Genomic DNA, 21122 nt, shown 5'->3' with positions numbered 1-21122 from the left:
TCAAGATTGGATTTTTTTTCCTTCGTCTGTTGACTCATAAACCATCTGACAACTCAGACTGATATGCTGTAACCCAATTCAGTCTGGTCTTAACCAGACTTTAGAATTCACCATCAGGAATTGCAAGATCCTTTGGGCTTAGAAGAAACCTGAGCATGCACACATTCTCAAGTACAAACCAGACTAACTCTGAAAAAAAAAATTTCAGGAAAACTCCCCAAAACCCACAGGGCTTCCTGAATTTCCTAAATGTTAAGATTTTTGGTTCAAGAAGACTCAAATATACAATTTAGCCAGCACAATAGCTTTATTTTGCAATTTGAATTATTATACACAATTCAGTAAAAGCCCATGGGAGGAACTTGGAGCATGGAGACTTACCACTTTTTGGCATTTCTTTAAATTAGAGCCAAAGTGCAATGTCTCCAATTAACTCCCAAGGTACCAGAACAACACTTTGTTGTTAACGAAAGTCATGTTAACACTTAAAATATCTAATTAGCTCTTTAAAAGGCAACATCTTCAAATGCAATTAGAAATAGTTTAATGAAATTTTTGTTTCTTTTGGTATGATAAATTGCCACATATTCTACAGCTAAGAAGTAACAGAATGTCATGTTTTCCCAAGACATGTAAAAAAACCCAAACAACACTGCCTCTACATTATTCCATACATCTTAAAAATGAATGCCAGAAATCAATTGTTCCCAGGTGTGAGTGGAATTTTTATTTCCTTCAGATATGCGGTTGCTGCTCTTAAAAAAAAGAAACCAAAAAAGCCCAAAACAAACTTGTCATACATAGTATCTTGAAGGACAGGTTCCCCCATATGTAAAGGATTTTTTTTCCCCCCCACAGGGTATAGCATATGTTGCAACATTGTTGCTATTTGAAGTCTATGGCACATTGATTTTTTTGGGGATGAAAAAATTCGCCTCTGTGTTCAGCTGCTACAGTATGGCACAAGGTTAGAAGTTAACATCATGACTAAATACTCTGATGCTTTTTTGCTGGCTATTTTGGGGTGCACATATATAAAAGGCACACTTTTCGTCTCTCGTCTCAAATCATTTATGTACTGTACAAGCCTAACTTCTCAACACTGCTCCATGCCTGCTGGCCCACTGCAGAAAGAGGTTGAAGTTGGCATCCAATGCTCATAGCAGCTCTATATGCTTAACCAATGGCTTTAGTTTAGCATGCTACTTCCACTGTGATGACCGTTTATGAGAGGCCAGCTGTGTTCCTGAAAAAAAATTACAAAGCCTAAAAAAAATTAAGTTATTTATATTCACTTACATGTATATTTTCCAAATGTGTTCACAATGTTCAGAAAGTGCACATTTTGAAGTCATTTCAGTATTACAAATGTCCATGACCTATATATTATAGCAGCGCCATGTACAACAGTATCGTTAAGGAACTGTCAATGTTTCCATTACTGACCCTGTTTTGCAAAACTATAATGAAAATACAAGAATTTGCTCTTAGCTAGAACTTAGTGTCCATAATGTCTTCGGTAAAATATTTTTAAATATTTGGATTTAATTCTGTACAGTAGTCAGATTCTGAAAAACAGAAGGTTAGCGGTTTCACTTTTTGGCGCTCATTTTTACGTAACAAGGATTTTCAAGAATGAAAGTGAGCTTACAGCACATGAAGATTCCTCAATAATAAAAGCTCCACAAACCATTACCGCACTGTTAAAAACTTAACAAAAAGCAATAAGATTTAGTTAATGATTTGTGGATCTTTACAAAATTACTTCATGATTACAGATAACATCGATGAAATTATCATATATAAAACCAGCTTAGGTCCTAACATCAATGGTCTGACAAATGTATTTAAACAAGAATATTCAGAGTTAAGACTAGTGCTAAATTTAGCTTCTAAATTTAGCTAAATTTAGATTTGAGAGTTTAGATACTCTCAACTTGATATGCCTTTAAAAAAAAAATAAAGTCCAACTTTCAGAAGAGTCTGAAAAACAGCAGTTTCAAGTAAGTCTGGAGCAATTAGGTATTGTGGCTAGAGTTACCATAAATATGTACTACATACTGATTTGACAAAATTGCGTTAAAAGAAGTGTGAGTTGAACCACTACCTCTGAAAGTTCTTGCTTTGGTTATCTTTAAAAAAAAAAAAAAGCAGACTGTTACAATAACAGTGCAAGTTCATTATAAAGCCACATGACTCTCTGTAGATGTTCTCTTATCAATTGGTTTTTATTATGCCCACTGCCAGCAATGGACATTCTGCTTGGAAAATCCACCTCCTGCTGTAAAAGGTTTGGCTAAACCAAACGAAGAAAATAATTCTGATATCAGACTCAAACGGGAACTCACTATTTCATTTAGTTCTTGTTAAGAATATTTAAAAGCCTTCTCCACCTACAGTCTTTTTGAAACACAAGGCACAAATAGGGAGTGGACGTTCCAGCAAAAAGTGATTGTCTGAATTTAACAGTCCACAGCAGTCTTCTAGTCCGGCACAATGAAACATTTTTTGCTGTTCAATTCTATGCCACATCTTCTAGATAATCTGCAACATCGCTTAAGTGAGAAATGGTAAGGTCTTGCGTGATGCCTTCAAGCTAGAAAATAAATGAAATTACACACTCAGCAATCATAGAAACAGTAAGTATTATTTCTTGTAGTCCTTCATATAGCATACCATCCTTTTGGCCTCAAGCTCTTTCAGTGAAATTTCATACTCCTAAAGCAGTTACTCAGATCTTGAGATCTATGAATAAGACATTCCTATGCTGGATGCTAAACCAGTCTCAAATATATCTTACATGCCCAGAAACAGGCAGTGAATTGTGCTACCAAACAATTGTTGTGGGGTTTTTATTTTGGTTTTTAATCAGTATAGTACCTAACTTAGCAGGAAAACTAGGTGTAAAAATACAGAACATAAATAATACAAGCTTAAAACGTATCCTAGGAACCCATGGTAATAGCACATTCCTTCACGGAAGGTTAAAAAGAGACAAGTTTAGAAGAATGTCAGGAAGAGCAATTTCAAAAGAATCATACTTTATCACTGGCATTTGACTCTTCTGTTTCCACAGAAATTTCATCAATTTCTTCACCAATACTGATATCACTTTTTTCTGAGCGATGACTAGTACTAAAAAGAAAAAGAAATCCATAAACATAGAAATAAGACTTTCTTTTCAAACATGCAGATATTACATTCACTTTGATTTTATACCTGACATTTGATTGGGATTTCACCTCCTAGCAAGTTAATTATGAAGTTACTTAAAAATTCTTCAGAACTAAAACCTTTCTACCTAGATGAAGCTATGATAAATACTGATAAATACTTAGGCCTCAATCCTGCAGTTTACAACACCAGTACCTTCACGTCATAAGGATGAAGCTGTTAAATATTTATTACTAACTACTCACGATGCTTTATTTTTAAGTGGAATATTTCAGCATACACCATATTCATTGTCTAATAGCATTAAAGTGTGAAAATATTGTTAAGTGCATGGTTCAGGAAAAAAAAAAAAACCCCAAACATAACCAAACACCTTCCACAAAAAAGCAACAACTTCTCATGATCTTGAAGTTAGCACCAGGTTTTTAAGGAACTCATTATCCCCTAGCCAAAAGGGATCTGTTGTGGGGTGGGTTTTATTGGTGGTTTGTTTTGGGTTTTGTTTTTTTTTTTAAATTTGTAACTATATGTATTAAAATAGCAAACTGAAGTTTAAAGGAGTTCAGAGATACTGACAGACTCCAGCAATAGTGACTAGCTGAATTGTGAAATAACTCAAATATGCCAGTGGATATGCTTATAACGCATAAAATACTATGCTACCACAGTATCATCCTTCTCTTACCTGTTAAAGTCATCAGCATACTCATCATCATCTCCAGTTCCTAAATAATTTTTAAAAGGTATTAATTAAACAAGTTTTCTCTTCAGGAAATGCAAAAGAAGAATCTATTACTGCACCAAAATACATGGTTTGATGGCCACCAAAAGTGGGAGTAGATTAAATTACTTATGCAGATTAGGAAGAGAAACTGAGTTTATGTTTGTCATTAATAACAATCTCATTTATACAAACTGTTTTGAAATTGAACATACATTTTCAGGACATTGACTACATTGCTGAAGACAAAATTTAAATACTTGGCAGCTCTATTTTGAGAGTGCACTGATACTCCTTGTATCACATCATCTTCATATTGCTCCTAAAGCTTACAAAGCAACTTTGAAAGGTGTGGAAGGCAAGTAAATATACCATTGAAAAACAGTGAAAACTTGCCCAGCTACCTTTTTCTACAAATATAAAACCTCTCTTTTCTTAGGAACCTAGACAATAAAATTTATCACTTGATATTAGCAAACGTATGCACAGAATGAATCCACATACAAGACACCAGTTTTCACTTTTCTGTATTCCTTTAGATCAGATCTTGCTCTTAACTCCACTAAGTTTCACAACAGTGTTAGACTGACTGAAGTAAAACCTGAAGATTTTAGTTCAATATGTGTATTTCAGTTTCTCTAATACCTCTAAGAAGCCAGGCCAGAACTTAGAGTTAAAAATATCAGAGCTTCCTCGCGTTTAGCAGTTACTTGCCTAATTCTAGTGATCCCAGTTTTGCATTCACCAACCGCAGGTCTTTCAAAACAGAGTTTCTATTCAAGTCTAACAAAACAAAAGCATTTATATTAGAAATTTGACTTGTAACTGTAAAAAGATCCCACTTAAACATACCCATCAACCATTTATAAGAGGTGTTCTTTTATAATAACCTTATATAATTTTATGGTATAGAATGGTAATTTTATATCCAATTTTCAGGTATTAACCTCTTAACATTCAAAAACACGAGCAGCAAACAGGGACAATTGAGGATCAGGTTTTACAACATGAAAGCAAATATCCCTTAAGAACTTGTGCAAATAATGTAAGAGAACTTACTCCTTTGTATTGTTAACTTCAGTAAAAAACTGAGCAGTAGAGTGTTATACTTCTGAAAAGTGCTTTATACACACACAAAAAAGGAGCGTAGATAAGTATTTCATGCTCCGAAACATAAGATGCCCCAATGGTAGCATAATACATCACAACCAGTATGTGATTGATCACTCAGTGAAAGTATTACTATGAAGCACATTACAACCAGAAGGGGGCCACAGACAGGTTTCTTAATCACACTTGCATCTGAATGTGTAGATCATTCATTACCTTACAGGAAATAATCTCCTATATTCATCAAAACATAAAAACATGTGAAAACTTACTATCAGGCTCCTTTAGCGAAGGTGCACCAGTCAGGGAGCTTAACTCACTTTTTAGAGGCGGTGCATCAGAAAGGGATGCTAGACCTCCTGCTTTATTAGCTTCTGTTTTCCTAAAACAAACCAAATAAAAAAGTAGTCCACAGAGCTGAAAAATGTGCACAGTGACTTTATTATTTACTAAATTATCATAAAACTAGAAGAGCAATTTACAGCAAAAAGAGCAAGGGGAAAGCACTATTCATTCTACAATCTTAAAAAGAGTAGGCTGTTTACTGGCACAAATGTCCAGCAAGACATTTGGTGAGAAAGTGGCTTTCTCACCTATGCAAAGACTTCAGCCTGCCTTCTTTCACAGACAGAACTCCTGCACCTTCATCAACATCAATATTGTTATCAAGGGGCCTTTCATTACCCCCACATGTAAATGCAGCCAGAAGATTCAGATATAAATCAATATTTAAATTAGTCTCACAACTAAAAGAGATTATGTCTGACAAGCTATTAATCCTAAGAGCAGTCCGTTCACAGAATGAAAACCTCTCAAATTATAGCAAGATAGATCTCATCATTGCTTGTTAAAGTTCACTTGGCTATTACCTATTCCATTCATATATTTAAAGTGTTGAGTTCAAATACCGCTTGCAAGTAAAGGATGAAGAAACACTATCAAAAAGACATCAAGATTTTCATATTATTACCAGAACTGTTTGTTACTGTGATTCCATTCCTATTAGTAACAGACATTTGAATCATTCATTACATCTGTATCACCAAAAGATCATGTATACCATGTCATACTAAAACACTTCAAAATTTTGAACAATGGGTCAGAGACCTAGGGACAACGAGAGCTTGGATCATCTCTTACTCTGTCTTTAGTGACCGCTTGCTCCCTTCTTCTGTGATGCAGCCTTCCTACAGGAATGGGCAAACCTCCCACAAGGAATTTATTTTTTTGCAAACCAAGCAATGCTGATGCCTCTCCTACTTACTCATCCCTTGGGACTCAGGCACACCAGCACAACATACCACAAAGGTATTTCACCTGAAGAGTACGTTCTTTTTTCTGCTCTAGGGGAGCTGCCAGGAGGGTAGAAGCAAAAGACTCAGCAGAGACAGCTCAGTTACAATTAGCTGCTAGATCATTTATTATTAACATAGTCAGTAAACCTTATTATGGAACATTACTATTATATCTACATCACAATATTATGACATAAAGTACTACTTGGTGGACGGTGACACTACTACACACACATTATTTGGAAATAATGTTTTCTGTAAGGGGTTTCTCTACTAGGAAAAAGATCCTTATTTTACTGAATAATGAAGAATCTTTCTTGGATGGTCTTTTTAAAGAAATCCAGTTTCAAAGAATCATAGAATGGTTTGGGTTGGGAGGGACCCTAAAGACCATCTAGTTCCAACCCCCCTGCCATGGGCAGGGACACCCTCCACTAGACCACATTGCCCAAAGCCCCATCCAGCCTGGCCTTGAACACTGCCAGGGATGGGGCAGCCACAGCCTCTCTGGGCAACCTGTGCCAGTGCCTCACCACCCTCACATGGAAGAATTTCTTCCTAACATCTAATCTAAATCTACCGCCCTTCAGCTTGAACCCATTACCCCTTATCTTACCACTCCATGCCCTTGTAAACAGTCCCTCTCCAGCTTTCCTGTAGGCCCCTTCAGGTACTGGAAGGCTGCTGTAAGGTCTCCCCAGAGCCTTCTCTCCTCCAGGCTGAACAACCCCAGCTCCCTCAGCCTGTCTTCACAGGAGAGGTGCTCCAGCCCTCTGACCATCTTCGTGGCCTTCCTCTGGACTCGCTCCAACAGCTCCATGTCCTTCTTATGTTTATCTACTTTCAAAATTAACTTCCTTTCTTGTCATATGAAAATGCTTGAACAATAAGAAATTAGTAAGTGTTATTATTTTTCAGAAGTTTTTCAGCCTTTTCTACTTTTCCCAACATCATTTAAACCTATTTTATGGCAACACAACTACCTGCTATGATGGTTAGATTTTGGTTAAATGCTAAAATGAGTTCTTGAGCAAGGAGGAGTAAATGTGCTCAGACACAGTTTTACTCTTGATATTTCCAATACGATAAAAGAAATACCATAGTAGGATTATTTGTATCAATATTTTCCAGGGAAAAAATCATTGCTCTGAGGAAAAAAAATTCTGCTCTTTATATACATCCAACTAAAGCTGTATTATAAATAATCTTTCTCAAAGAGTCCATTAATTTACTAGAAAGAGATCTAGTTTACCTGGCTGACTGCTTTGTGCTGTACCAGAATGATCCCATTCCAAGAGTAAGCATGTACTCCAGTGATAATACAAAAGTTTATACTGTTCTGCCCACTACTGACATAGTTGGGGGCAGCTACTGTCAAACCAACTTGGAAATGCTTTTGCAACCTCTTCTGGTAACCTTAACTAAGCCAGAACAATTCTTTGATTACTCGAGCACAGCAAAAAAACACCATGAAACAGTCTCGCAACATTTCTCAATAGAGATATCTAAACTAAGCTTCAAGATAACGTGACATGGTAATATAAAACTGAAAAAACTCTTTGTAGCAAAGCTGTTGTATAGTTCAGTCACTAGTTCTTGTTTCAAATGGTATTTTTCAGTCAGACTCCATTGATGAACAATACAAAATGCCCTTCAGAAGCATCTGCAAAACTGACATATGCAGAAGTAACAATACTTCACTGAAAACATAGAACTGCACACAAAAGGTGCTGCAATATGAAGAGGAAACCCTCAGCTGTGAGAAAACTTTCCTTATTCTCATAGTTTATGAAGCCAGTTTACACATTCACCAGATACACACTCACTGGATTTTCATACTCCTTACAAAGCCATACAGATATCTAAAGCACTATCCCTGTCATTGTCCACTTCCTTTAGTGCTGATCACTGCAGCTCTGCTGCAAGAAGAAATACTGATGCCTCTGTCTCATACGTGCTCATTCCACCAAAGAAATAGGCTGGGGACACTATATAGTGTAACTGATGCATCTTAAAGTGATATAGGTTTTTCCACTCGTGATGAATCCAAGAGCTCCCAGATGTCACTGTGCAAAGAATAGAATCATACAATCATAGAAATGCACATTTCAGAAACAAAATGCTCTAGAACAGATCTAAACACTCCCAAAAGTGTGTAATCAAACATCAGCTAGCTCTCGAAGGTCTGCAAGCATACCAAGGACGAATGAAACCTGTATAAAGTAGAACATCCATGTTACTTACCAACCATAAGTTCTTTCTGGCTTGGGTATAGGATCATCAAAAAAAGAATCTCCCTCTACATCATCTTCATCCACACCTGGATCACTTTTTTCTTTGGTATTTAAGTCTTTGTTTTCTAGTTGAGGATCTAGTTTTATTTCATTAGGCAGAAAATGAATGCTTCTTTTGCTTGTTTCCCCTGACGAGACACTTGTATCGCTTTGAGTGGTTTCAGCAGTCTTGAAAGACAAAGAAAAAAGCCCTTACTGAAAGGAATAAGTATTTGTCTTATAATACTGTAAGTGGTAATAGAGACACACAATATATAATATACACCTACCACCACTTTTTAAAAAGTTAACTCAAATTTATTAGGACTTCTCGGGAATTTGTTAGTACCATATGGAATCACACAACAGAAAAAAGTTGTTTTATCACTTCAGAAAGGAAGTGTTCTTTATTGTTGCTGCCATTAAAACATTTTGTCCAATCTTCTCTGCTGCATTGCTATCTAAATCACCTCTATCATAAAAGCAACCAATTTTAAAAGGTGTTGGTCATCAAATAAAGAAATCTACGGATAGACTAATTCTTACCTCCTAGCTTTGAACATAGGGGAGTTCATTTGTTTTACGGCCTGAAAGTTACATGATGCTTTATTACCGTTATTTTGCAACCCATCTATAAACAAATGTTGTTAGTTACAGCCATTGTCTTCAAAAGAAATCAATTTAAGCCCACGTAAAGTCCTCTAACTTCCATATTAAATGGTAATCTCTGCAATATATTATGTTTTAAAGCAGCAAGCGTAAGACGACTGCAGTTAATGACACTTTCTCCCTCCAAATACTGAAAACAAAAATGATACAAACAAAATACTTTAGAAGTACAGAACTTTCAGTCTTTGTATCATGCTTGTGGCTCAGTCCTACAGATACTCAAGCTAACTTTAAGATCAAGTAATACAGCTCAAGTCATATCTTTGCAAAAGTTCATGGCCCAAAGAACAACATTCAAATTTACCTTGACAATCAAGCTGTTGTGAAAAAGCTGGATTTTTATTTTTAAACAATAGTATCTCACTACCTAGCAATAAGTACTGTAAATTTTATTTTCCCCTAGACTTATTAAAATTAAGCCAGTGAAAAGACCTATTTATTACACTAACTTCCTTCCTGCACACGAAAAACAGCAACAGTTTTGAAACAAAACAAACAGTATCATTTAATCCAGGTAACCAGTAAGTAGGTTGCACCGTCCCAAGTATGTCTTTATCAGTCATTAACTTTCATTCAGAAGGCTGAAGTAAAATTTTCAAACTGTAGGCCACAGAAATTGAAAAAGTCCTACCAAGGTCATTTTATCTCAGTCACAGAACCACATTCAATTGCTGGCAGCAGCTCAGATCTTGTAGGGTAAGAAAAAGTACTCATACCTGTAAGAGGTAGTAACTACAATATTTTAATTTCCCATCCTAGAGGAACAGAATTGTTATTGAAAATTAAGAGCTTAGTGATACTCTGACTGGAGTAAAAGGGAAGTCAAGCTATTTTTCTGTTCTGGGCCCTGAGGGAGTAAGCTGCTGCTATCTTGTCTGAGAAACTAAAAGTACAACAGTTGGCCTTTGCTTGAATTCATATATCAAAGTTTTGCTAAAGTGAAATAACTACTTTCGAACTGTAGTGATAGGTTAACCATGGCTAAGGGTTCAAAGAGCAACATGCCTACCTTGGGTTTCAGACTAATGGTGTTAATACGATAAGTTGGAGTGCGGTTTCACACTTGCACTTAAACAAATATAATTCTTTGCCGCTGCCAAGAGCTGTGGTCTTGGTCTGTCCTAGCATACTCCCATCTACATTACGTGTATTGGTTGCCAAATCACAGTCAGAACCAGTTCAGCTTATAGGTTTGCTGAAAAACCACCAGAGAATCTCTAGTTTCAATCAGGAAGTCTAGACTGTTCAGGTAACTTCCATCTTGCTCCAGCTGGGACTGGCTAACATTTCCTCCTCCTCAGTTATTTTTACTCCATGTATGTTGCACAGGCAGAATATTTTCCCATCCTGCCTTTGCCAAGGAGAGAGAGAACCAGGAAAAAAAATAAAAAAAATATTTAAGAACTGTAAAGCCATTAAGATATCCACTACTTATTCTTAGAGGACAATGTAGTACAACCAACAGCTGTTGCTGTTTTTTCCTGTGAGGAAACATCCATATAGAAACCAATTTTCTCTCATTTCCAAGATAAATATATTGCTGAATCCTCCATGAAAATACATTATAAGACACATTTCCAGAACATGTTCATCTATCTGTCACTGCAATGGGATTATGATTTCCTTGCCATAGAAGATGGATATAAAGAATATAAAAAGCCTGATCATTCCAACTTGTTGTAAATTATATTCTACTTGCAATCTCATGAGATCAGAAAGAGCATGTAAATGAAAGGGTTCTTATCACCACTTTGGCTGCTGCTGCACGCCATAGGAATTCAACTCTTAACCGTGGTGTTCTGACAATGCACAAAACTCCTTAAAAAAAGGAAACATAGTTCAGTGAATGATCTTTTACCACACCTGAATACTTCTTGCTCAGAATTAAATACCCTTATCTGGTAGTTTCTCTAAAACTTAGATCTGAGAATCAGCGTCTTGTGTCCATACTTTGGGATTAAGTAAACGCACATTAAAAAAATGCCACTATCAACTGGACCAGTCACAATCACTATCATTATGCTGAAGTCAGCCACCAGCAGAAGCTTTTGCATCTACGGACTAGAACATCTAAATAGTAGATAGCAGCCTGAAAAAGAATTCTGACAAGCTCAGAGAAGAATACAAACTGCAATACAGTATCACATCTGGAAAACAGCACTAATCTTTGGAAATCATTCAGATGTGGTTTATATCTATTTTCTACCCAATCTGGACAGCACTATTTGACCTGGGTACAGGAGTTCATTGTGTACAGGCCCAAACAATTTGATAAAAGAACAAAGTTTGTCATTTATTCCTGTTATAATTTTAACCAGGAATGACTGTTGCTACTCCATGATACCTCCTCTAAAAGCAGAGTTTCCAGGCATAACTTAAAACTCATTCTTATCCACCTAGTTTCCTCATGAAAAAAGTCTTAAGATATACTTCTCTGTGCATGTGTCTGTCTTCCCCCAACTAATATATTTTGGACTAGCTCGCTACATTCAACCTCTGCAAAAAGGGTAGAAGTTTCCAAAAAAAACCCCTGCGTAACTGCATTGCAAAAATTTTTGTCAAGAAGAGACATAAAGGAATCGGATTGATACCAGCCAGATTCATACCAGCCAGGATAAGATTCACACCAGAGGTTGGACCAGCCTTGAGACACACGTATGCACATCCAGAAGAAAACCCATATGAAACCTAGTTCAATTTACAACCTACTGAAACTACTTTTTTCCTCCTGTAGACAAGTATTCTTTTCCTGAGGAAAAGCCATATAACAAACACTTAGCTCTTCTTTCTGACCTAAGTATTTCAAATAAAGTGATTTAAACCTGAAGATGAAAGGTGGTATATGCAAGGGAGAACGGAATATTTATGACTTCTAACTCATCATGAGTAGTTCTTCTTAGCTGATCTAGAACCACTCTAAGACAGAAGTAGGGGCTCTGGTATGAAGCAGCAGTATTTGTAAACAGTGATATTTAATCAGCATTCAATCTTTCTAGAGGATTTGTTTTGTTTTAAAAGCTGGTGCCAAGAATTATCTTCTCTTAAAGCAGGTCTGAAATTATTAAAATTTCCATTCAAAGGTCAGTTACAGAAATACTAGCTTTTAAGATACTATCAACAAGCACAGCAATTAATAAAGTAACTTAATCTTGAAATGAATCTTGCTTTTCAAATTGTATAGTTTTCTGGTTTTGCATGGCAAAAAATAAAGAACTGGAATGAAATGAAACAGATCCAAACTGAGCTGTCATTTTATTTTTTTATCCTTAATCACTCCCTCTCCCAAATGAATAAACTAACAATAAAATCCATGCAATGGCATGTTTTTCAGCTTTCATTAGCGAGTTGGAAAGCTTCTAAGTTATTTCCAGTAATCTTGACAAAAGCTGTTAAAACTTTTTATGTGATCAGATTATATCAATAATCTAAACAAACTTTAGTACTTGAATCAAGGTTTATTTGCTTTGTTTGAGGGTGGGGTTTGGGGGTTTTTTTTTGGGTGGTGGTGGTGTGTGTGTTTATCCACCCCTTAATTCTATACCATCTACGTCATGCCCAGATTATTTCACAGATATCATTCCCTTACTCTATGGGCCATCGCTCTAAAGTGTCCGTTGAATTCATTTAGTCCATGGCTTTGGGTTCCATCTGTCATTACAGTCTCTCAGGGCAGGAGCAATGGTGCATGCTGCTGGATTGTTGCACGCTGCATCCGGAGTTTTCATGGCCAGTGTATCTGGTATGGTCCATGCTCGCAGTCTGGATGTCAAAGACGTGATTTTCAATGAAGTTCCTGAGTACCAGTTGAAGTCAGTTCTAGTTCCATCATCACGGCACTTCGCTCAAAGTCCATCCTTCATTAGTTCTGGGTGATTCTTATGGTCATACCATTGATACAGTATATAGCTATTAACATCATACAATTTAATTTACTGGCTATTTTCACCCAAAATCAAATCCTCTTGGGGTGCACACCAGACTTCCACATCCTCTCTCAACACCCACCAACTGCACCCTGGTCCCTGAGCCAAAGCAATCCCGCAGATGGGCTTGCCTTTGCCTGAAGCAGGAATACGCCAAACCGTCTTTCCCAACATATTTTTCATGTGCACTACAGGAACTTTATCTCTTTCTACTGGGCATGGAAATTGTGTTTGGGCAGGGCCAGCTCGATTGGCAGATCCCCTAGTGTTAACTAACCAGGTGGCTTTTGCTAAATGTGCGTCCCAGTGTTTGAGGGTCCCACCACCCATTGCTCTCAGGGTAGTTTTTAGCAGTCCATTGTACCTTTCAATCTTCCCAGAGGCTGGTGCATGGTAGGGGATGTGATACACCCACTCAGTACCATGCTCTTTTGCCCAGGTGTGTATGAGGTTGTTCCAAAAGTGAATCCCGTTGTCTGACTGAATTCTCTCTGGGGTGCCATGTCGCCACAGGACTTGCTTTTCAAGACCCAGAATAGTGTTCCGGGCAGTGGCACGGGGCACAGGATATGTTTCCAGCCATCCAGTGGTTGCTTCCACCATTGTAAGAACACAATGCTTGCCTTGGCGGGTTTGTGGGAGCATGATGTAGTCGATTTGCCATGCTTCCCCATATTTATATTTCAACCATCATCCACCATACCAGAGAGGCTTTACCCACTTGGCTTGCTTGATTGCGGCGCATGTTTCACATTGATGGATGACCTGTGAGATAGCATCCATGCTCAAGTCCACCCCTTGATCACAGGCCCATCTATATGTTGCATCTCTTCCTTGATGGCCTGAGGTGTTATGGGCCCACCGAGCTACAAATAATTCACCCCTTATGCTGCCAATCCAAATCCACCTGAGCCACTTCAATGTTGGCAGCCTGATCCACCTGCTGGTTGTTCTGATGTTCCTCTGTGGCCCCACTCTTGGGTACATGGGCATCTACACGACGTACCTTTACAACTAGCTTCTCTAGCCGGGCAGCAATATATTGCCACAATGGGGCAGCCCAGATGGGTTTGCCTCTGCATTGCCAGTTGCTCTGCTTCCACTGCTGTAACCACCCCCACAGGGCACTGGCCACCATCCACGAGTTGGTACAGAGGTACAGTGTTGGCCACTTTTCTCCTTCAGCAATATCTAAAGCCAGCTGGATGGCTTTCACCTCTGCAAACTGGCTCAATTCACCTTGTCCTTCAGCAGCTTCTGCAACTCGCTGTTTAGGACTCCATACAGCAGCCTTTTACCTCCGATGCTTTCCCACAATGTGACAGGACCCATCAGTGAAAAGGGGGTATGGTTTCTCATCCTCTGTTAGTTTATTATACGGTGGGACTTCTTCAGCACGTGTCACCTCCTCCTCTGGCAATATTCTGAAATCTTTCCCTTCTGGCCAGTCTGTGATCACTTCCAGAATTCCTGGACAATTGGGGCTTCCTATTCGAGCCCACTGTGTAATCAGTGCAACACGCTTACTCCACGTAGCATCAGTTGCATGATGTGTAGAAGAGCCCTCTCTTTGAACATCCAGCCCAGCACTGGCAGTCGGGGTGCCAGGAGGAGCTGTGCTTCAGCACCAATCACCTCTGAAGCAGCTCGAACCCCTTCATATGCCACCAATATCTCCTTTTCCGTTGGAGTGTAGCAGGCCTCGGATTCTCTGTATCCCCAACTCCAAAACCCCAGGGGTCAGCCTCAAGTCTCCCCTGGTGCTTTCTGCCAGAGACTCCAGGTAGGGCCGTTCCCCCCAGCTGCAGTGTACAGCACATTTTTTACATCTGGTCCTGCCCGGACTGGCCCAAGAGCTACGGCATGAACTATTTCTTGTTCAATTTATTCAAAAGCTTGTCGTTGCTCAGGGTCCCATTTGAAATCATTCTTCTTCCAGGTCACATAGTAGAGAGGGCTTACTATCAGACTGTAATTCTGAATGCGCATTCGCTAGAAACCCACAACACCTAAGAAGGCCTGTGTCTCCTTTTTGTTGGTTGGTGGAGACATGGCTGCTATTTTGTTGATAATATCCATTGGGATCTGACGCTGCCCATCATGCCATCTTAATCCTAAAAACTGGATTTCCTGCACAGGCCCCTTTGCCATAAAACAAAGTAAGGTCAAGCCAACCTGCAGCAGGATTTGGATTATTTTCTTCCCTTTCTCAGAAACTTCCTCTGCTGAGCTGCCCCATACAATGATGTCATCAATGTATTGCAGGTGCTCTGGGGCTTCACCCTTTTCCAGTGCAGTCTGGATCAGTCCATGGCAAATGGTGGGGCTGTGTTTCCACCCCTGGGGCAGTCAATTCCAGGTATACTGGACGCCCCTCCAAGTGAAGGCAAACTGTGGCCTGCACTCTGCTGCCAAAGGGATTGAGAAAAATGCATTAGCTATATCAATTGTGGCATACCATTTGGCTGCCTTTGACTCCAGTTCATATTAAAGCTCCAGCATGTCTGGCACAGCAGCACTCATCGGCGGTGTGACTTCATTCAGGCCACGATAGTCTACTGTCAGCCTCCACTCTCCATTGGACTTCCGCACTGGCCATATGGGACTGTTAAAGGGTGAGCGGGTTCTGCTGATCACTCCCTGACCCTCCAGTTGACGAATTAGCTTATGGATGGGAACCAGGGAGTCTCTGTTGGTGCGGTATTGCTGCCAGTGTACAGTTGTGGTAGCAATCGGCACCTGTTGCTCTTCAACCCTCAGCAACCCCACAACAGAAGGGTCCTGAGAGACCAGGCAGACTAGACAACGGTTCAATTTCCTCTACTTCCAAAGCAGCTATTCCAAAAGCCCACCAGTAGCCTTTTGGGTCTTTGAAATACCCTCTCCAGAGGTAGTCTACACCCAGGATGCATGGAGCCTCTGGCCCAGTCACAATGGGGTGCTTTTGCCACTCGTTCCCAGTTAGACTTACTTCAGCCTCCAACAGAGTTAACTGTTGTGATCCCCCCGTCTCACCAGAAATGCAGATGGGTTCCGCCCCTTCATAGCTGGATGGCATTAAAGTACACTGTGCACTGGTGTCCACCAGGGCCTTGTACTCCTGCGGGTCCGATGTGCCAGGCCATTGGATCCACACAGTCCAATGTACCCTATTGTCCCTTTCCTCCACCTGGCTGGAGGCAGGGCCCCTCTAATCCTGCTCATCATAGTCACTACTCACCCCTTGCAAAAAGGACTTAGAAGTCCCTTCAAAGAGGATAAGCGTGATCATAAGTGCCCAGTGGAAACTGGAGCAGCATTCTTCCTGGAAGAGTCCCTTTTTACAACTGTCTTGCCTTGCAGCTCACATACTCATGCCTGTAGGGCTGAGGTAGGCTTCCCATCCCATTTCCTCATGTCTTCTCCATGATCGTGCAGATAAAACCACAGGATACCTCGTGGTGTGTACGCTCTATATCCCCTCTCCAGAGCAGAGGAACACTTACTCCTAACAGCTGAAATACAGGTCTGTGCAGGTGGGGAGTAAGATATATCCTCTTTGAGTTGCCAGACGTCCTGGGACAGTTTCTCCACAGCCAAGACGAGGGAGGAAGAAAGGCTCTCTTCATATTGCCAGAGTCAGCCAGCCACTTCATCCACTGTGGGTGCCTCTTCACTTTTCCAGTCGATTACTGTCAGTGAGTTGGCGTACGATGATGGTGTGCTCCGTACAAATTTTCACCACATGGGTCAGGTACCTTGGACTTCATCGGGGTCTGTGGGCAACTGCATGTTGTCTGGATCATAATAAACCATCTCCTGCACAGCTAATTCCCTCAGATATTGGATACCTCTCTCCATGGTGGTCCACTTGCCTGGCCGACATATGAAATCTTTGCTGAAGGGATACCTTTCCCTTGACAGGAGTCGCCTCCAGAGGCTGAGGGCCTGTGCCTTCTTCCCAATTGCCTTGTCAGTGCCCCCTTCCCTAGCCAGGTATCCCAGCTGCTTGGCCTCCCTGCCCTCCAGTTCCAGGCTACTGGCCCCGTTATCCCAGCAGCAGAGCAGCCAGGTAATAAAGTGCTCCCCTGGAAGGTGGCTGGAATCTTTCTGCATATCTCACAGCTCACTCAGGGACAGGGATCGGGTGATCGGTTCTGGCTCTTCTTCTTGTTCTCATGATGGTCCTGGTTCATCATCATCTTTCACTAAGCGAACCAATTTCCTTGTGTATTTCTTCTTGCGTATAGGGGCAACTGATACTGGTATGGGTTGATCTTTTGGCTCAGCTACAGTGCCTGTTGCAGGGGTTTGGGTAGCTACAGTGCCTGTGGGTCTGTTCTCTCTCTCTCCTCCCTGATGGTGCTGTCTACTATCAAGCAGTGTTTGATAGATTGTGGCCAGGGCCCAGCACAGTGCAGTAAGTTGTGTCTCCTTAGAATACCCACAGCATTTTTCTTTCAAATATTCTACCATTTTATCAGGGTCTTGCAGTTGTTCAGAAGTGAAGCTCCAAACCATTGGGGGTGACAAGGTCTCTAGATACCCGCCCATATTCTCCCACATGCCATGCCAGCCCTGACTATTCAGCCCTGGGGAAGATCCTTGGGTGGTATTCTTAAAACAATTTTTGCTAAGCCTGAACAGGACTTGAAAAAACATTCAAGAGACCTCGCAATAGGAATATACTGGCGTGAACATTCCAAGGGTATTCAAAATTCTCAAAAATTGTTGTAACCAACCAAAAGGGAAAAGGGGAGGTGAAAGAGTGGGAGAAGGTATCCTCCCTGTCTTCCTCATAGATTGGGTGCAATTATTGATCAATTCTGAGAGATGTTGACCAAGGTAGAGGCATAACAGAAATGCTGCATACAAGTACCAGCTCAGACTCATGACCATCGATGATATCTTATAATAAGTCGTCATCACACAATACAACAATATGAGAACATGAGCCTCTCTCCCAGAGGTGATACACAGCACCGCAGGGATTACATAGAGTAAACACGGGTTTACAAACCAGAGACATGTGACCAAACAGAACATCATTATGACCAGCGACTGTTTCAATAACATTATAAATGCTTATAACAACTTTGTTTTAACACAGGTCAGACTTGTTATCACAACCCCTTGAGCCCCACATTGGGTGCCAAAAAGGACCGACATGGTTTAGCCCCAGCCGGCAGCTGAGCACCATGCCACACTCGCTCACCCCTCCCCTGGTGGGATGGGGAGGAGAATGGAAAAACAACGGCAAAGCCTCGTGGGTTGGGATAAGGACACTTTACTGGGACAGCAAGGAAGAGGGAAACAATCAACAACAGTACGGATAACAGATATTCACAATGGGTGATAACAGAAAGCAATTTACCTATCAAACGACCTACCCACCTGATGCTCAGCCCATCCCAGAGCCACAGAGAACCCGCCCCTCCCTGACTGGCCCCCTTTTATGGTGAGCATGACATCACATGGTATGGAATAGCCCCCGGCCAGCTTGGCTCACCAGAACCAGGACAGGTTGGTTTCCCCCCTACAGTGAGTGTAGGGAGTAGCTGGTTTCTTGTGGAAAAAAGGCTCAAGTGATCATGCCCCTTTCCATGCCCTACACTTTCCCCTAATTCACAACCTGTTGATCAGTTCCAGTGAAATGTAAAGGACTATGAGAGGCCTAGAAAATGTTAGTTAATACAGATTTTGTGCTAAGATGAAGCAACAAAGCAAGCTACAGGCCTCAACACAAAGACAGTTGTATCCTAACACCTTATCAATCCCATGCAGCAATCAGCCAGCTGCTCAATAAACAGACAAGTTAGCTCCAACCTGTGTCTCACAGAAACTGTGTATGCACTGTCAGCTACCCAGTTGGAAAGGTACAGGACTTTGCAGATCATTTAAATGAATGCCATCATACCCACAGTTTCATAGGAGTTCTCTCTTTAATTTATGTCATGTATGTTATGCAGCTTTTTCATTATATATAAATAATCTTACCTTATTTGGTATAGGGTGCATACTTGATCTTCCATCAGATGATTTTGATGTAGGGCAGAGGCTATCACTTAGAACTGGAGCCACCTAAAGAGTTTCACATAAACGCTTATTAAAAATATATTGAATTTTGTCATAATACCTTCCAACAGGAAATAAGGCTACCATCCTCACTCACACAGTACACGAACTGTGACACCGTGATGCTATGTTAAGAAGTCTATGACAACTACTTCTGAATTTAAGCTTTCGTTGGGGTACTGAATGCATCTTGGGTGTAGAGAATTTTCTTCTGAGCCACAATCACGACAGACTAATCAAATACTATTAGTTGGATTTCATTCATTTAATGATTTAATTATGCATTCTATTAAAGTATTGCTGGCATTGCCTTCAAGTAGGTCAATACTTTCATATATTTAGTTTTAAATACATAGTTTCAGAACAACTTCAAAGCTTTTAACAAAACCATTTCTAGGCTTTTCAGGTCATATTAAAATTAGAAGTATGCCAAAGAAAATAGGTACAGCTAAAAGTGTTATCAAGCCACACTAGAAATTAGAAAATAAGTAACACAGTGGTTTGTGTCATTTATCTGGGTCGATTCTGTGTTACTATGTTGTAGAAGAATATTAGTAAAGAGTACTAGGGCAGCATTAAAAGTAATACAATATTCACAATCTTTATCTTTTAGCATTGTTTTCTGAGAAGTTATGTTGAAGGCATTATGTAATAAAGACAGTATAATATACAACAATAGCGAAGTGTTCTTAGTTTCAGTTCATTTTTCATCATTGAAATTAAAATTAATAAAGAATTAAGAAGAAATAAATTACATGTTAACACTACTTACTTCTCCACTGCCTGAAGTCTTTTTCTGTTGACATTTTTTAACAACCTCCAACAACAGGGGACCACTCACAGTGCCTTCTGCTTCTATAATTCCCAAATCTCGAGCTAAGTTTTCTCGACCATCAAGGCCATTTAGCTGAGGGGAAAAAACCGCCAACCATTAAAAAAAAATAATCACAGCACAGAAATAACTGTCAGAAGACACAATACGTATTTTGTAACATAACTCCTAAAGCTTTTTGGTCTTATTTAACACAGCAATATTTTGACTAGACAGTGATTATTTAGACTTCCTGTTGCATGTGGACTAAAGTAATGGTAGTCCATTGCATCATTTACTTCTGATCTGTACCTGAACTTATCACAGACCTTCCTAAGTTGTTTTAAATACGCAAGTATTCATCATATGTGTGCTTCAGGATTTAAGGAATTATATGGTCAAGTTACTTTAGCCTATCACATCTGAAAGTGAATCCTAGGCCAACTATCCAGTGGTTCTAGCAGATTCATATATTATAGAGAGTCCCCATTCCTGTGCATATAGAAGTACATCAGCATAGGTCAACACTTACTTTCAGTCTCTGTTTCACTTTAAAAAAAACATGGGTTTGGACAGAAACACAGATGAAAGTAATTCAATATCAGCCAAAAAAGACTGACAGGAAAAAAATAAAGAAATACACTTCTAAAAACTGAACTTCACATTATAGCAGAAGCAGAATGCTGCAGCAAACCCAGGTTGGCTGGCATAACCTCAGAATAGCAATACTGCAAATGGCACCAGTTCATCTTGAAATCTTACGATTATTTAGTGACATTTCCCTTCAAAACACCGGCCAAGCAAATACTGAAGCAAGCCACCACTAGTCAAGCACATAGAAACATGGAGGATAAAGAGACAATACAACAGACCGCTCAGAGGCAGGGGCTAGCAGAGGAAGACTAAAATCTTTCAGCGCTATACACAGCAGTCTTGGCCAACTTGCTTAATTTTGGCCAAATTTCATAAATTCACTGCAATAGGTGAAAAAGAAGCTTTTACTGGAAAAAAAGGAGGCATTTCAGAGAGCATGACATGCCTTTACAATGCGAACGAAGCACTGCTCCCAAGAATGAGTGGTAACGTGACAGG

General features: G+C 39.9%; 1 protein-coding gene across 6 annotated transcripts in view; it reads right to left on the bottom strand.

Annotated features, from left to right (window-relative positions):
* Positions 1 to 288: 288 nt before the first annotated feature.
* Positions 289 to 21122, bottom strand: part of CEP43 (centrosomal protein 43) — a 31074-nt gene continuing 10240 nt past the window's right edge. For 4 of the 6 annotated variants that reach the window (XM_054820227.1, XM_054820232.1, XM_054820230.1 and 1 more), the window contains exons 5-12: positions 19992 to 20126; positions 19142 to 19225; positions 8545 to 8762; positions 5278 to 5387; positions 4610 to 4678; positions 3860 to 3899; positions 3042 to 3135; positions 289 to 2596 (exon numbers count right to left, since the gene is read on the bottom strand). In XM_054820227.1, coding sequence (XP_054676202.1) covers positions 2522 to 2596; positions 3042 to 3135; positions 3860 to 3899; positions 4610 to 4678; positions 5278 to 5387; positions 8545 to 8762; positions 19142 to 19225; positions 19992 to 20126 — 825 coding nt within the window. In that variant the 3' untranslated portion in view covers positions 289 to 2521. The remainder of the gene's footprint in view (positions 2597 to 3041; positions 3136 to 3859; positions 3900 to 4609; positions 4679 to 5277; positions 5388 to 8544; positions 8763 to 19141; positions 19226 to 19991; positions 20127 to 21122) is intronic. The other 2 variants (XR_008576344.1, XM_054820228.1) reach the window with 2 other exon arrangements.

The sequence above is a fragment of the Grus americana genome, chromosome 3, assembly GCF_028858705.1.
Source record: "Grus americana isolate bGruAme1 chromosome 3, bGruAme1.mat, whole genome shotgun sequence".
In the NCBI taxonomy this organism is placed as follows: domain Eukaryota; kingdom Metazoa; phylum Chordata; class Aves; order Gruiformes; family Gruidae; genus Grus; species Grus americana.
Note: the sequence above shows the minus strand (reverse complement) of the source record. Positions and strands in the feature narration are given on the sequence as shown.